We start from the raw sequence: 18563 nt of genomic DNA on the forward strand, positions 1-18563 counted from the left end.
TACTTCGTTATTTTATAACTTGTTTCCAGGCAATAAAAACATTTCAACTATAACATTATTCAAACAGTAAAATAGTGCTGTACAAAAAAGTTTAAAACATGCATAGCCAAACAGTGTCTACTTTATCTATACACGAAATATTTAAACTTTACATTTCAACTCTATCTTATTATCCACAGATTCAGGTTTCATGATCAAGGTGTTATCTAATAAATAATTAGTTCTATTATATATTCTCCTAACGCATGTTGACCTGTAGATGTTATTTTTCTTGTTCGGTTTCTTTCTCGTTGGTGCACATCATTCATTTCCTTTATTCATAGTACACCTGGCTCTTAGAAAAGCAACATTAAGAACAGTTGTATAACTATAAAAAGTCAGATGTAACCAAAAAAACGAACTCTTTTAACGTTTGATTCTTTTAGAGTACAAATTTTCTTGTCAATGAGAGCCTTAAATTGCTGGTCCGTGAAGTCATGTAATTACTTAATGTTGTATTTAGTAAAAAAAAAATGATAATTATTAATTTTGAGAGGCCGACTTTATTTGTATAATTTTTTTGCAAATGCAATCCATGTTGGTAATTTCTCTCCATCGGCCAAATTTAGTTTGAAATTGCACCCTTTTAACCTACAGTTTATATACGATCATATAAAATTATTTTTATTTACCTGTGTATAATATGACGCAAGTTTTTGTGATGATTTTCTAAAAATTGTTTTACAGCGGTATCATACTTTAACTTTGTTTAAACCTGTTTATTTAATTTTTATTAACTATGTACTTGCATTCAGGTATCACAGATCAAAATTGTTCGTTCCTTGTGTGTTAATTTGCGTTTTTTGGTTGAGTTAAGCCTTCCAATTGATATTTTATCGTGTGTCTTTCTATGTTGTGATGTTATACTATTGTTTCAGAAAAGGGAGAAGGTTTGGTATCATTAATACGTTAATCCCGCTGCAAATATTTGTACCTGTCCTAAGTCAGGAATCTGATGTACAGTGGTTGTCGTCTGTTTATTTAGTTCATACGTGTTTCTCGTTTCTCGTTTTTATATAGATTATACTGTTGGTTTTCCCGTTTGAATGGTTTTACACTAGTAAGTTTTAGGGCCCTTTATAGCTTGCTGTTCGGTGGGAGCAAAGGCTCCGTGTTGAAGGTCGTACCTTGACCTATAATGGTTTACTTCTATTAATTGCTACTTGAATGGAGAGTTGGCTCATTGGCACTCATACCACATCTTTCTATATCTATATACTAATGCCTTTTTGTGGTTATATAAATATTGCTCTCCACATAAATGCATGTGTCATAAATGTTTATTCAGATAACAAAGCTACAGTGAGTATTTGTTGAGTTTTGCTGTTTGATTGCTGGGACATGAACATTAGCCTCGGCCCTATGTTTCCGTTCAGGAAAGCCCTACGTACTTTTTCAATGCCGTATCTATAAATCTTTAATGTATAAATTGGACATGCATGTTAATATAAAAAGTAAAACAGCCTCTTATCTCATCATTTAAAAAACATTTTGCTGAACATAAATATGTAAACATGCGATGACCCTGGTACACAAAAATTAAACAGTTCTAGAGTTGTCAAGTATTCAGTTCAGTTATATATGTCAATAAAATTTGGTGATGCGGAAATTATATTTGAATAAATGACCACTTTAATGTGTTCATCTTTAGGAATTTTTTATTGTCACATTAACATGTAAATAATTTAATAAAAATCTGACTTTTACAAATGACATTGAACGCTAACAATTGAGTCTAAATCAAAAAGTGTTCTATGTCATGCATATTTTAAGATATTGACATCGAAAGTAAATACGCTCTTTATTTGTTTTTGATATATAATTGTTAAGTGGGAAGAGCCAACCATTGAATGCAGTCTTTACTCGGTTCATCGAGAGAGAAACAGTGTAAACAAACAATTGAACTCCAGGGTAAATACAAAAAGGGAAAAGTGCTGACAAAATATATCAACCAACGAAATGATCGTAAATGGTGGTCAAATATTTCGACAAAATATACCAACCAATGAAATGATCGTAAACGGTGGTCAAGTATTTCAACAAAATATACCAACCAATGAGATGATCGTAAACGGTGGTCAAGTATTTCAACAAAATATACCAACCAATGAAATGATCGTAAACGGTGGTTAAGTATTTCGATTAAACCGTGTAACATTTTGTATTTGATCGTGAATTAAAGAAATGTTATAGAGATGCAGTTGCAATTTAATTTTATCTAGTTTTACATGTAAAGACAGACATTGGACTAAAGATTTCTTACAAAATGGTTCACCGTTATGACTTGAATATGAAAGAAATCAACATTCGCCATTGTAGTTCTTTAAATTTACCTGAGGCAAACAAGAAATCTTATTTTTATTTTCAATTGGGAAGAAATGAATTCATTTTTCAGTGACATTCTAGTCAATCAGGCTACCAGGGTCAACCTGGCCATACAATCGATGTCTTTATATGTAATGCTAAATAAATGCTTTGATGAAAAACGCGCACAGTCATCTCCCGATCTCCCGGTATGCCGTTGAACAAATGTAAAATAACATAAACAAAACAAAAAAACGTTCTCCATGAAAACATTCTAAACGGGAAGACCCTTTACAAATAGCACAATAACATAAAATCTCATAACAATCATATTTCTGACTTTGTACAGGCAATTCCATATAAGGAAAATGGTGGATTAAACATGTTTTTATAACTAGCTTAACCTCAGTCTCATGTCCATATATTGATAACATTGTGTGAGCAAAACAAACAGACAAAATTGGTAAAAATGTAAAAATTAGGGTACAGCATCCGATTGTTATTATTCTGTGTGTATTGCTATGCGTGTCTTAATTCTACATTGGCTAGAGCAATAAGGGGGCGGATTGAGATCTCACAACACATGTTAAACCCCGCCACATTTTTGCGCCTGTCCAAAGTCAGAAGCCTCTGGCCTGTGTTAGTCTTGTAAGTTTTTTAATATTTCATTTATATGTTTTGGAGTTGTTTGACGTCCGTTTTCACTGATCTAGTACACAATTTTATTTAGAGGCTAGCTTAGGACCACCTTCGTCTGTGGGATTTTCTCGCTCCGTTAAAGACCCATTGGTGGCCTTCGGCTGTTGTCTGCTCTTTGATCGTGTTGTTGTCTCTTTGACCAATTTCCCATTTCCATTCTGAATTTTATTAAAATGATATATTATCCTCATCTTGAATCCATGCATTACATAATTGATTTCCGTTTAAAAAGTAGACATTCGAGACGTTCATCATTTAAAATTCAATCGTAGAAAAATTTGTTATCTTTTATAAATTATTATACAATTCGTTATCAAATTCCTGGTACAGATAAATTCTTAGCAAATTAAAACAAACTCGAAATGATTTCCATTAATTCTTCAGAACGCGTGCATCTACATGTTATGATATATTTAATTGGTCTTTTTGTCATGCAACCATGAAAGATCGTTCGCTTATCTTAGCATTACACGGCAGGAAAATGTGCTGTAATTTGATTATTTAAAATAGATTTCATTGATAAAATTCAGTTTAAGAAGGAACACTGGGAAATGAAATTGAAGTAGAACTTAAAACAGTTTCGAGCTAGTTTGGTTTGACTTATATTCAAATGTTAAAGAGGCATTATAATTCCTACATACAATGCTTTGATATACAGTGTATGTATGTGAAGCTAGTGGCCGGTTCTTTATTCGATATTGAATGTCAAACCGGTAGCCAGCGTAGAAATTCATGTGATTTTCATTTGAAATTCAAGTGTTATTCACATTAGATTGACGTGAAAACATATGGGAAAACAGTTCACGTCACTTTCGTGACTCGTTTGAAGTGAACTTCCCGTGAGCAAGACTTCTCTTTGGGTATTCGTGTAAAAATTTATGAAAAGTTAGGGTGCTTCATATTGTCAACACTTATATTTTGACAATGTTAAAGTTCATGATTTTCTCCAACTGACTGAGGCCTTTACACTATACTAATTGAGAATGTATGGTTATTGTAGTTGGTTGTAATAGGCTTTGAACTATAGAAGTACTCTTATATCGGGACAATAGTTTTATTGTCGTTTTGTAACAGGACCTCAAAAGAAAAAACAAATTCCTGTTAAGATTGAGCTGAGTCATGAAGCACCAGCGTTCGTGCCATCCGTGGCACTGAACTTGCCATCACAAACACCTGATGTCTTGCCTACACATTCTAAGTCACCAGAAGTTGATGTATTCCCAGATCTGGAAACACTAACTGGCATAGGAAAACAGGGCGTTTCAGAAAAGATCCCTGTCTTACACCCAAAACAAGGAGTTATCGAAGAGACCCCTTCTGCACACCTGCAGCAAAACAATCCTACGTTAGAGATTACCAGATTTCTCCTTCGCAAGGACTTTCTGTTCTCCCGGCTAACAGGCTTTAACGACCAGGCAGAATCATTTCACACATGGAAAGCCAGCTTTAAAAACGTCATAGACGAACTACAAGTTTCAGACTCGGAACAGATAGACCTACTTATTAAATGGCTTGGACCAGAGTCTGGTAAACATGCCATGAGTATAAGGGTATCAAATACCAACAACCCAACAAGAGGCCTTCAAAGACTATGTGAAAGACTGGACGATCGATATGGTGATCCAATAATGTTGCAAACGTCTCTCGTCAGGAAACTTGACAACTTTCCAACACTGACAAATAAAGACAACTCACTCCTTTACGATTTGTCAGACATCATCTCAGAAATAGAATACCACAAAGAAAATCCCAAGCTGGGATGTTTGCTAGCTTACTTCGACTCTTCGAAGGGGGTAAATCCTATTGTGGAAAAACTGCCATACGGACTCCAAGAAAAGTGGATAACATGGGCTTCAAGATACAAGTCCAAATATGAAGTTGCATTTCCACCCTTCACAGAATTCTCTGCCTTTATCAGGGAAATCAGCAAAATAAAGAACGATCATGGGTTCATCTTTGGGTCAAAAGTCACGCCTAATACAAAAGGTGCTGCGCCAAGGTTCACACCTCAGCCTGGAACAAAGATCAACGTTTACAAGACTGCGGTCGAACAACAATCTGGAGAGACTGCACAGCAACAAAATCTGTGCATAATACACAATACCGAACATTCGCTAAATGAATGTCGTGGGTTCAGAGCTAAAACTATAGAGGAACGCAAGGAACTGTTGAGGAAAAATAATCTTCGTTACAAATGCTGTGATTCGACTATGCACAGAAGTCGCGATTGCAACGCGAGTATCAGTTGCAATGAATGCGGAAGTAAACAACACACCACCGCGTTACACACAAATCGAGTGTACCGACCCAAAGATGAACCGCCTTCACCGCCTAGATCAGTCGACGGCGGGGAGCAACTTGAGTTAGCTGAAACCAAGCTAACCTCTGTTAGTTCAACCTTCACAGATATCTCCAAAGACGACAACAGTAGTAAATCTTGTGCCAAGATACTTCCTTTGAATGTCTTTCACAAAAATAATCAAGACAAAGGGATTCGCATGTATGCAATTATTGACGACCAAAGCAACCGGTCTCTCGTGGCTCCTGAATTCTTCAGCCTATTCAACGTACAGGCAGAAACAAAAGACTATTTGTTATCCACATGCTCCGGCAGTAAGGTTACTTCCGGTAAACGAGGAAACGGCTTTGTTGTGAAGTCTGTACAAGACAATACTAGATTCAATCTGCCTGAACTGATTGAATGCGATAACATTGCCAATAATCGGAATATATAATATATTTCCTATGTTATAAAGAAACTATGAACATTTAACCGTTCAAACTGTTCGCATCTGCGATAACTCAATTTATTTCAAGATAGAACCCGACGTGTGCAAGAATATTCATCTATTAATTATTATATAGAACTTTAACAGCTTTATATATCTACGAACTGTTTATCCGTTTTTTTAATGGACTTTAATTATCAATGAACACATTGTAAAATTGTATTTATATTTGTATTTTCAGTTTTTCACCTTTTGGATTGGTAGTGAAATAAAAGTCAGCTCCTGATTGTTTTATCCTTACTTAAACCCAGTCATCTTGGTTACACTAATTGGTCTGGCCAGTACAGCCAAACTATATAAAAGAATTGAGCGAACACCAGTTATTCAAACCAATAACTAGAAATCAATATAATAATTAATCTTATTCAAAATAGTTTTCTATCAATATTTCTCTAACAATACTTTAAGTCGTAGATCCCATAAATTATTGAAAATCTGTCAATATTACGTCTAACATCATTATGCTTATTATTTATATGTACCTGTAGACTAAAATATTGCCGTCTCATGGGGTGAACATCATCCATGTCATGTACTTGTGTATTACAAAACCATGGACAAACAAAACATATTTTAATATAAAAAAGCAGATGTGGTAAAATATATATGAGACCACTCTCCGTCAAAACCATATTGAATAAAACCATATTGAAAAAAAAAAACATATTGAAAATAAGCAAATTGAAAAAAGTAGGGAAAACTTTAGTTTTGTAAATATTAATATTGAATCAGAGAGAAATAATAATATTTAAATAGATGATATTCTCAGTCACGTGTTAAAGATGATATTCCCAGTCACGTGTTGAAGTGCTATAAATTAAAAGCGCCCATTTATTGAACGAACGGAAATGGAAATGGTTTATACAATTACAGTTTAAAGGACTGTCAAGTGATTTGTCACAGCTGTTTTAAATACAAAAATGTTAATATAAACAACCTTTTCATGAAAGAAATGATCATAAACTTATATATAGATCAAAGTCAACACAGAATATTAGTTTACAAATACGTCAATTAATGTTCAATTTTATTAAGGTATCATGTCTCTTTCCAATCTCATTTGAATAAAACAAAACTTCCACAGAAAATAAGCATTATAAATTATTCACCGTAGAACTCATCAAATAAATCTTATCTATTTTAAGAGTTAAGAGAACTGTCACAGTTGGTTATTTTACTATTGGAACACTTAATTGGAATTATTATTATGGAATAGTTCAAATATTAATATATTTTTGGTTAATAAAATCTTAAGGTAAAATCATTTTTCAGAGAACAGTTTTTCTCAAAAGTATATATATATAACTAATTTAAGCTTATAAAAGAGATAATTCTAAAAAAAAAAAGCTTAACTTTTATGAAATCAATGGTACAACTGTATCAGAGGATATAACAGAATACAAATATGTCAGCGATTGTACAAGTTATTAAAGACATCTTGTGACTGAGTGCCCCAAAGATACTATGATGGAAAATAATGATTTTATGTCACTTAACAAGCAACTTCAAACGTATCTTGACCATTTCAGAATCGTAAAGAGATAATTTCATTGTTAGTACAAGATAAAAACGATTTTACACTATTAGTTTATATTTTTGTATTCTATTGCGCACAAACCGCGGTAAAATGGCTTTACAATCTATAATTTGCATCAGTTAATACAATGATTGAATACTTCCTTAGAGAAAATTCAGTTAAATGAATAGATGTCGTAAAGATTTCAGACGTATAACTAAAAATTAAATAAACTCTACAGAGAAAATTGGTTAAAATACTATAACAATTTATTAATTTATGAGTGTCTCAGATATATGAAGGATAATTATGTTCGTACAAAAATATGATTTTATAGCATTCAATATTTTTTAAGCAACATAAAAACAAATTTTAAATCTTAAAAGGAACGTTGGAATTTCATTACACATGAGCACCATAAGAAAGTATAGTTGAGTACTTATGGTTTAAATTCCAAACCATCACTTAAGATCAACGTTTTTGTGTTCACACTTAAAAATTAACGTTTTGGTGTACACTTTAAAACATTAAATGTTTTGGTGTACATTTTAAAACATTAAACGTTTTGATATGCACCTGAAAATAAACGTTTTGGTGTACATCTCCTGAAAATAAACGTGTTTGTGTTCACTGTTGAAAAATATAGTACGTGCTGGTGTACATCTCATAAAATAAGCGTGTTGGTGTACAGTTCCTGAAAATAAACGTATTGGCTGTCTGACACATAGAAACTTAACGTTTTGGCGTAGACTTTCGAAAATAAAATAATAAACTTTTTGGTGTACATCTTTGATGATAAACGTTTTGTTGTACACCTTTAAAGATAAACGTTTTGTTGTACACCTTTGAAGATAAAAGTTTTGCTGTACACCTACAAAGTACTTTGAAGATAACGTTTTGGTGTGCAATTTTAAAAACAGATGTCTAGATCATATTGAAAATGTTTTAGATTCTCCAACTTAGAAGCATTTCTGTAAACTCTATCTCGAATATTTGAATTCATTTTGTATATTTTGTTTATTAACAGTGCTATTTCTTTCTTTGAATATTAGTCACGGAAAAGACGAAAAAAGATTGTCATATGTAATCGCATAGTACAAAATATTGCTTTGGCGAAAACTATATTAACTAATAAATCAAGTATACCGTAGAGATAGAAACCAATTTGACTGAAGAACATATTTATGCCTATGTATTGAGATTTTGATTTAAGTCAGTCAACTTCAGAATGAGGTGTATTGCCGCTAACCATGCAATGTTTAAGAAATAATTCATGGAAGCCATAGATTGTTGGAAATTTACACATGGCCTGGGCCGTGATATTCGAATTTTATCCTGAGCGTTAGCGAGGGATAAAATTAACGAATATCACGGCCCAGGCCATGTGTAAATTTCCAACAATCTATGGCTTCCATGAATTATTTCGATTCTAATAGGACAAATACGGTCATTAAAAAACTGAAGCGAGGGAGGGTATGCTGTGTTTGTGGCTGTTCTTTTTTACTCCCTGTTAGATAAAGCTCAAATATCTTTATAAATATGTAGCTTGCGAAGTTTATTTCTTGAATAACTGCTAGAAAAAATTGTTTTAATTCTTTAAATTCTCAAACCCAACATTTGCCATTTTTAATTTACATGTTTTTCTCGTAAGCTTCCGTCAAATCCAAAGTCAACATTTTGTAACTAAGGAGCCGCCATGTTGACTTGCTGAAATGAGTAAATATGCGAAAAATGTAATAGAATAGAAAATAAAACAAAACCTACCTCAAAAATTAGTTTTAATACAATAGCATACGAATTCCGATGGTTCACGTAACAGAAAACATTCAACTTTAGCGGTTTCATTTGTATGACGTCATGTTTTGAAATGACTTAAACGCGCCAAAAAGATTAATAGACTTTCGCGGAATTTTATTTTATTTTTATTTTGTTGATTTCCCCGAGCTCTTGTGCATTACTTCCTTTTATTATGCATACGAATAAGAATAAAAGTTATTTTGTCTTTTTTTAATTGCACTTTTTTAAACAATAAAATCGGCAAAGGGCCTGCAAATAGGTTCCAATACATGTAGATTTACGTGGGAAGTATATTGTAACAGCCATTACTATGTATATCTCTGAGTCTGCGCTAAGTATATTTTATCGAGAATTTTATCACAGTGTTGTTCACAAAGCTAAAGAAGCACGTCATATTAGAATTTTATATATTAGTATATTAATTTATACAAATGTGTTATCTATTGTGAATATCACAATTTTATTTTATGCCAATATTTTATTGCACTTTTGATAAGTAGCTCCTTCTATTGAATAGTTCGTTTGTTGTGTTAAAGTTCCTCTCATATAAACATGATAAATGAAGTCAAACTACAGTACATAGGACACACAAAGCTCGAATCAATAGCAAAGGTAAAAATCATCGAAATATTTTGCTATGTTTATTTATGCCTAATTGTTCAACTTGCCTGGGAGAAGAAGGGTCACCTATGCTTGGGAGTAGGTAAATCTTTTCAGTTTCAATTGATTTTATTATTTTATTGACTGCAAATTTAAGGAAAATTACCATATCAAAGATGTGTATGCAGTCCAATTTTGGGATGATACATAGTATATTAAATTATCTAGAGATCTCTAAGAGCAGACAGCGTCAGCGCTTAAACACCCTAGTCAAAATTTTAAAATAAATATAGAATTAAAATAATTTGTGAAATATATATAATTTATACAACATTCCGTATTTAACTATAAGATATATCCATAGACAACCAATGCCGAGCAAATATGGCAAACTTAAAGTATACAAAAAATACCCCTTTAAATCTCAAACAATGGAATAATTAAATATAATGACTGTATGAACGTTCAATAAATATCAGTACAAAAACAACACTAACTCTCTAATATCAGTATAAAAGATAGCAAACAAACCGTACAAATAAACAAAATATAAACAATAGTACATGTGTTTACCAATCACAGATTAAAAAGTCTCGATGTGACTGAAATATAAAAAAAGAAGATGTGGTATGATTGCCAATCAGACAACCAAAATGACACAACAATTAACTATAGGTAACTGTACGGCCTTAAACGATGAGCAAAGCCCATACCGCATAGTCAGCTATAAAAGACCCCGAAATGACAAATGTAAAACAATTCAAACGAAAAAACCAACGGCCTAATTTAAGTACAAAAAATAAACGAAAAACAAATATGTAAAGTGTTTTTGAGGGTATCACCAGCCCAGTAGTCAGCACTTCGGTGTTGACATGAATGTCAATTATATGGTCATTTTTATAAATTTCCTGTTACAAAACTTTGATTTTTTTCGAAAAACTAAGGATTTTCTTATCCCAGGAATAGATTACCTTAGCTATATTTGGCACATTTTTGGGAATTTTGGGTCCTCAATGCTCTTCAACTTTGTACTTGTTTGGCTTTTAAGCTATTTTGATCTGAGCGTCACTGATGAGTCTTATGTAGACGAAATGCGCGTCTGGTGTACTAAATTATAATCCTGGTTCCTTTGATAACTATTAACACATCAACAAACGACAACCACTGAATTACAGGCTCCTGACTTGGGACAGACAGACACATACAAGATTGGGCGGGGTTAAACATGTTAGCGAGATATCGACCCTCTCCCTTACCTTGGACAGTGGTGTAACAGTAAACCATAAGAACGAACTATAAAAATCAGATGAAAAAGGCTTAACTCATCAGATAGATACAAATAGAAATACATCTAACAAAAACATAGAGTGGATGTGGTCCGGTACTTGTAAATCCCAACATCACTCGCATTCACTGACAGCTAGTTCAAAGCCCGTAACAACAGATCATATTAAAGATTTCAAGTAGAAAAAATATTCAACAGTACAACAGGAAAACACGATATTGTGCAATACAATAAGTCACGATCTTGGCAAAATACAATGTAAGAAGTCATGATCACGGCAGTATACAATACAAGAAGTCATGATCTTGGCAATATACAACACAATAAGTCACGATCTTGGTAATATACAATGTAAGAAGTTATTATCTCGGCAATATACAATGTAAGAAGTCATGATCTCGGCAATATACAACACAATAAGTCACGATCTTGGCAATATACAACACAAGAAGTCATGATCTCGGCAGTATACAATGCAAGAAGTCACGATATTGGCAATATACAATGTAGGAAGTCATGATCACGGCAGTATACGATACAAGAAGTCATGATCTTGGAAATATACAACACAAGAAGTCACGATCTTGGCAAAATACAATGTAAGAAGTCATGATCACGGCAGTATACAATGTAAGAAGTCATGATCATGGCAGTATACAACACAAGAAGTCACGATCTTGAACATATACAATGTAAGAAGTCATGATCACGGCAGTATACAATACAAAAAGTCATGATCATGGCAGTATACAACACAAAAAGTCATGATCATGGCAGTATACAACACAAGAAGTCACGATCTTGAACATATACAATGGAAGAAGTCACAATCTTGGCAATTTACAATGTAAGAAGTCACGATCTTGGCAATATACAATGTAAGAAGTCATGATTACGACAGTATACAATACAAAAAGTCATGATCTTGGAAATATACAACACAAGAAGTCACGATTTTAGCAAAATACAATCTAAGAAGTTATTATCTCGGCAGTATACAATGTAAGAAGTCATGATCACGGCAGAATACAACACAATAAGTCACGATCTTGGAAATATACAATGTAAGAAGTCATGATCACGGCATTATACAATTCAAGAAGTCATGATCTCGGCAATATACAACACAAGAAGTCACGATCTTGGCAGTATACAACACAAGAAGTCATGATCTCGGCAATATAAAACCCAAGAAGTCACGATCTCGGCAATGTAAAACACAAAAAGTCATAATCTTGGCAGTATACAACAAAAGATGTCATGATATCGGCAGTATACAACACAGGATGTCACGATCTTGGCAATATACAATGTAAGAAGTCATGATTTCGGCAGTATACAATGTAAGAAGTCATAATCTCGGCAATAAACAATGCAAGAAGTCACGATCTTGGCAATATGCAACACAAGAAGTCACGATCTTGACAATATACAATGTAAGAAGTCATGATCTCGGCAATATACAATGGAAAAAGTCATGATCAAGGCAATATACAATGCGAGAAGTCATGATCTTGGCATTATACGATACAAGAAGTCATGATCTTGGCATTATACGATAGAAGAAGTCATGATCCTTGCATTATACAATGAAAGAAGTCACGATCTTGGTAATATACGATACAAGACATCATGACATTGTCAGTATACAATACAAGAAGTCAAGATCTTATCAGAATTCAATACAAGAAGTCATGATTTTGGCAATATACAGTACAAGAAGTCATAATCTGGTCTCGATCCTGACAATATGCAATACAGGAAGGCCCGATTTTGCGCCACATGCAGTACAAAAGAAGGGGGAAAACGTTATACACTGACAAAATTTGTAAACAGAAATTTTTCGGAGAAGGATAAAAGTAACATTCAAATGTGAATGCACGAATGAAAATTAAAAAAAAATACTCGCAATGCATAATGAATAACATTATAAAAGTAAGTTAAAGAAAATAATCTCTTAAGTCGGAAAGAAAGATTCAACAGACAATTCTCAAACTTGTTTGCTCTGTAACTACAATTGCTGTAACTAAAACGGTGTTAAATGCAAGTATTTATAAAATATTTGAAGATAGTATCGTGATACAACAATGGTTCTTGAAGTTATTTTGATGAACTTAGTTGAGGTTTAACAATCTGGTATATATCCGGATTCCTGTTGTAACGGTTTTTAATGAAACCATTAATAAATTAACAATAATATTCCATGAAATATGAGATGTTAGTGCGAACAAAATGCCTGCAAGTATTCAATATGTGATAACAATCCTTCAATTATTTAGCAAAGATTTGATTGACTATAAATTTCCTTCGCTGTTGACTTTTCTCAGAATTTCAGAATAATATAATAGTAGTTGACGTAAAATAATACCCCTTCCGTATATCTAAATTATTAATGAACATTTCAATTTTAGCGGATAATAAAAACACGTATCTTAAATCTTCGTTTGAATTCGAATGAACTTATTGTGTATCTTGATAACCAAATAAACTAAAAGACAGAATATTTTCTAGTATTAAAAATTAAGACTTTAAAATGAAAAGCTCCATCTTCAGAATTTCAAACAACATTCTATATAGCTTTTTACAGGTTTAAGCTTTGCTTTGTATTAAACTTTCAATAATTTCAAATGTTTAACCGTTAAGATTTTGAGTGGTTTTAGCTTAAATAAAAAAAAACTGTTGTTCTTGGTTTATACAGTATAGGTTTTACTCATTGGTCGAGGCCGTGTGGTGATTTGTGGTGGTTAGCGTCGTCTTTGGATCACTGGTAGAAATTTGAATTACTGGCGTTCTTTATATCAAGTCTCCTTATTAAATATTGAAGTCAAGTTGTGTTGCTATAATAGGATAAGATTATTCTAGAAGGTGTTTATGGTAATAAATTTAAACGTATCATTCGATCCTATTAATATTAATGATTTATTTTCAGAAATCATTTGTTTATTCATTTACTTGTATTGTCTGGTTTCTGTCATAATGACGTTACCTCGTCTCTCATTTTGAATTATATGCAAAGAGGAAATTAGAAACAACAATAGACAATATGTCCTAACCTTGTGTGAAAGTGTTGATCTTGCAGAAGAATGCTCCAAGTACCCATCCTTCAGATACGTCATCAACAAGCGATACCCACATACAGCAGACGGTCACGAGCAGATCGGCCACAGCCAAATTTACTATGTAATAATTGGTGGTTGTTCTCATGGACCGGTTCCGTAATACAACAACAATTATCAAAAAATTTCCTACCAGTGAAAAATATATAATAACTGCAAAAAGTAAAGATTTAAGAATAACTTCCCATTCTGGAACTTGTTTAAGTTCTCCCACATATGGATAATCGCTGTAATCCTGTCCACCCTGGTCAGTTACATTGTATGTCCCGTTAACTTCAGAACTATTATAAACAATTACCTCCATTGTGTAATATATTGTATTAATTCATTGTTCTAATATAAAACTATCTGTTTGGAACTATCCAATAACTTTATACAAATGAAGACGTGAAGATAGCCTGTGTCACATGATACAGATCCACGTAAATCACGTGGAATCGATCATTAGTTCTGGAGGTTCTCATTTGATAAATTATCCTTTGGGATTGCCATACAATGTTTCCTCACTCTATCAACCCTAACCGTCATAATTAGCATCAAGAAAATTAACAAAAGACGAATATTATCATACTTGCCAAAAACACTTTTAAAGAAAACATATGTTAATAAATAAATGCATAAAAATGTAATTTTCATTCGTCTAAACTATGTTTATTTCTGCATTTCGTTTCAGTTATATTGCAAGTTAAGATTAATAGTATTCTTTATTCTCTGGTCGTTTTGTCCTCCAGTATGAATTTTATGTGTTAAAAACTATAAAATATTATGTTTTTATAGATTTCATAACCCGATATAAACAAAACGTGTTTCCTTTGACGGTGCATAATAATTAAGTACACAATTGCCTGCATTAGTTACACCAGAAATATTCACAACCTGTGGTTTTCTTACTTCATAACATACAGAATTAATCAAAACTAAGGTGAATAGAGTCGGAGGACGTCTTAATAGTTATATTAATATATTTATTGATGTCAAGAAGCATATAAATAATGCAGTTATCTATGAAATATTGCTTAATGAACAATTTATAATAGTGTATACTTCATGTAGTTTGTAAAGTATGATTATAGAAGGTAATACCTTAATTAGTTTATTTTCAAGTTTAAATTTGTAAGATTTTGATTTAATGAGCAATATTGATAAAGTTCGTCTATGTGAAGATAAGAAATATAAGCATCTAAGATCAAAGCATTTATCTTTGTTCCATGAGAAAGATTGTTTACACAGTTACATATGTTGATGCTTTTTTCGTGTTTTTATTTTTAACATAATCTATCATGTTTTCTTTATGTTGTTGTTGGAAATGGAACATTTTTGAGGTGTATTTAAATCACACACCTATTTTTTTTTCATATCAATTTTTTTTTATTTAAGAAAATGGGGTAAGTTATGCGCTATGCAGTTTTCTGTTGTTATGTTTTGAATTTCAAAGACAGTACCTATGTATTACTGGTAAATTATTAAGTCAGTGGTCAAAGACAGTACCTATGTATTACTGGTAAATTATTAAGTCAGGGGTCAAAGACAGTACCTATGTATTACTGGTAAATTATTAGCTCACCTGGCCCGAAGGGCCAAGTGAGCTTTTCCCATCACTTTGCGTCCGTCGTCCGTCGTCGTTAACTTTTACAAAAATCTTCTCCTCTGAAACTACTGGGCCAAATTTTACCAAACTTGGCCACAATCATCATTGGGGTACCTAGTTTAAAAAATGTGTGGCGTGACCCGGCCAACCGACCAAGATGGCCGCCATGGCTAAAAATAGAACATAGGGGTAAAATGCATTTTTTAATTATAACTCAAAAGCCAAAGCATTTAGAGCAAATCTGACATGGGGTAAAATTGTTTATCAGGTCAACATCTATCTGCCATGAAATTTTCAGATAAATCGGACAATCCGTTGTTGGGTTGCTGCCCCCAAATTTGTAATTTTAAGGAAATTTTACTGTTTTTGGTTATTATTTTGAATATTATTATAGATAGAGATAAACTGTAAACAGCAATAATGTTCAGCAAAGTAAGATCTACGAATAAGTTTGCATGACCGAAATGTTCAGTTGACCCCTTAAAGAGTTATTGCCCTTATATAGTCATTTTTTAACTATTTTTCGTAAATCTTAGTAATCTGTTACAAAAATCTTCTCCTCTGAAACTACTGGGCCAAATTAATCCAAACTTGGCCTCAATCATCTTTGGGGTACATAGTTAAAAAATGTGTGGCGTGACCCGGCTTACCAACCAAGATGGCCGCCATGGCTAAAAATAGAACATAGGGGTAAAATGCAGTTTTTGGCTTATAACTCAAAAACCAAAGCATAAAGAGCAAATCTGACGGGGTTAAATTGTTTATCAGGTCAGGATCTATCTGCCCTGAAATTTTCAGATGAATTGGACAACCCATTGTTGGATTGCTGCCCCTGAATTGGTAATTTTAAGGAAATTTTGCTGTTTTTGGTTATCTTGAATATTATTATAGATGAAGATAAACTGTAAACAGCAATAATGTTCATCAAAGTAAGATTTACAAATAAGTCAACATGACTGAAATGGTCAATTGACCCCCTAAGGAGTTATTGTCCTTTATAGTCAATTTTTAACAATTCTCATAAAATTTGTAAATTTTTACTAACATTTTCCACTAAAACTACTGGGCCAAGTTCATTATAGATAGAGATAATTGTAAGCAGCAAGAATGTTCAGTAAAGTAAGATGTACAAACACATCACCATCACCAAAACACATTTTTGTCATGAATCCATCTACTTCCTTTGTTTAATATTCACATAGACCAAGGTGAGCGACACAGGCTCTTTAGAGCCTCTAGTTAAGTCAGAGGTCAAAGACAGTACCTATGTATTACTGGTAACGCATTAAGTCAGGGGTCAAAGACAGTACCTATGTATTACTGGTAAATTATTAAGTCAGGGGTCAAAGACAGTACCTATGTATTACTGGTAAATTATTAAGTCAGGGTTCAAAGACAGTACCTATGTATTACTGGTAAATTATTAAGTCAGGGGTCAAAGACAGTACCTATGTATTACTGGTAAATTATTAAGTCAGGGGTCAAAGACAGTACCTATGTATTACTTCTAAATTTTTAAGTCAGGGGTCAACGACAGTACCTACATGTATGTATTACTGGTAAAGCATTAAGTCAGGGGTCAAAGACAGTACCTATGTATTACTGGTAAATTATTAAGTCAGGGGTTTCGTCCAGAAATATAGATCTGATACGGGTTAACTTATCACTCCTTACTAGGGTCAATAAACAGTAAATGGGCTATGTCACAGATTTTGGTAAAATTTTGCATATTAGTTTGGCTCGTTGAATTATATCTGAAAATCGGTCACCGAATTTGTTTTTGATGTACTAACAAACGTAACCTTGTCTGTAGTAAAGTAAAAATACGTAAACAATCGACGATTGATGGTCTGCATCGCGATGACGATCCGATTATTTCGATGTTTTTGTGCAATTATTCACTAAGTACACCACATTGCATGATGTATACAGTAAAAATGAAGTTGGTGATCCTATTATTGAATTAGAATTAAACTAAACATTACATTCGTATATACATGATCTATGTCTCTACAATCTGTCGATACCTGTATGAGGCTGTATCTTGGCATTGCACAAGATCATGTTTTTCTCTGGCTGTTAGTAACATCTTTACAATATATCTGTTTTATGATGGATTTGTATTGATTGATATTTATGTCTTAGATGCATGATTTTTTCATTATTTGTTATACGCTTCGAACTAGCTGTCAGTTTTTTTCGAGTACTCTCAGGTCTGTATTTGGTGTCTTTCTGTTGTGGGTTAAATAAATGTCTTGCAACTTCAGGTCTGTAAGTTAAGACCTTTTTCTACTGATATTTATAGTCTTTTTTTATGTTGTACAATTAAACCACTGTCCCAGGTTATGAGGAGGGTTTGATGCCAACAAACTAGGTTAGCCCCGCCATATTCTGTACTTGCCTGTCCCAATTTAGGAGCCTGCAGTTCAGTCAGTTGTTATCTTTTATTGCTATGTATCATATTTGATTTTCGTTCATCATCGTTTTGTACATAAATCAGGCCTTTATTGTTCTAGTTGTAATTGTTTGTATTTCCGGCGTAGCCTTTGATAGCGGACTGTAGAGTTGTCTCATTGACAATAATACCACATCTTCTTCTAAAGCGTATATAAAACAAATTCATCTTCAAGTTAAAAATTTGAAACAAAATGGATTAAAAAAAAGTATGTAGAACTATATATTTTTCAATCAGTGTCAAGAGACTTATGATTTGTATACCTAAAGTGACATGTTCCAAACCGGTACAAGTAAATTATTTCCTTATTCTATAAAATAAAAGTGTATAGAAACCATACATTTTTGTAATCAGCTTTAAGTAAGCTATCGCTTG

At 32.9% G+C, this 18563-nt stretch overlaps 1 protein-coding gene across 1 annotated transcript in view; it reads right to left on the minus strand.

Annotated features, from left to right (window-relative positions):
* The window catches only part of LOC139487547 (tachykinin-like peptides receptor 99D), a 38629-nt gene extending 23946 nt beyond the window's left edge, over positions 1-14683 (minus strand). The window contains exon 1 of the mRNA XM_071272428.1: positions 14083-14683. Within this exon, the coding sequence (XP_071128529.1) occupies positions 14083-14449 (367 nt within the window). The 5' untranslated portion in view covers positions 14450-14683. The remainder of the gene's footprint in view (positions 1-14082) is intronic.
* Between the last annotated feature and the right edge of the window lie 3880 nt (positions 14684-18563).

The sequence above is a fragment of the Mytilus edulis genome, chromosome 9, assembly GCF_963676685.1.
Source record: "Mytilus edulis chromosome 9, xbMytEdul2.2, whole genome shotgun sequence".
Classification (NCBI taxonomy): domain Eukaryota; kingdom Metazoa; phylum Mollusca; class Bivalvia; order Mytilida; family Mytilidae; genus Mytilus; species Mytilus edulis.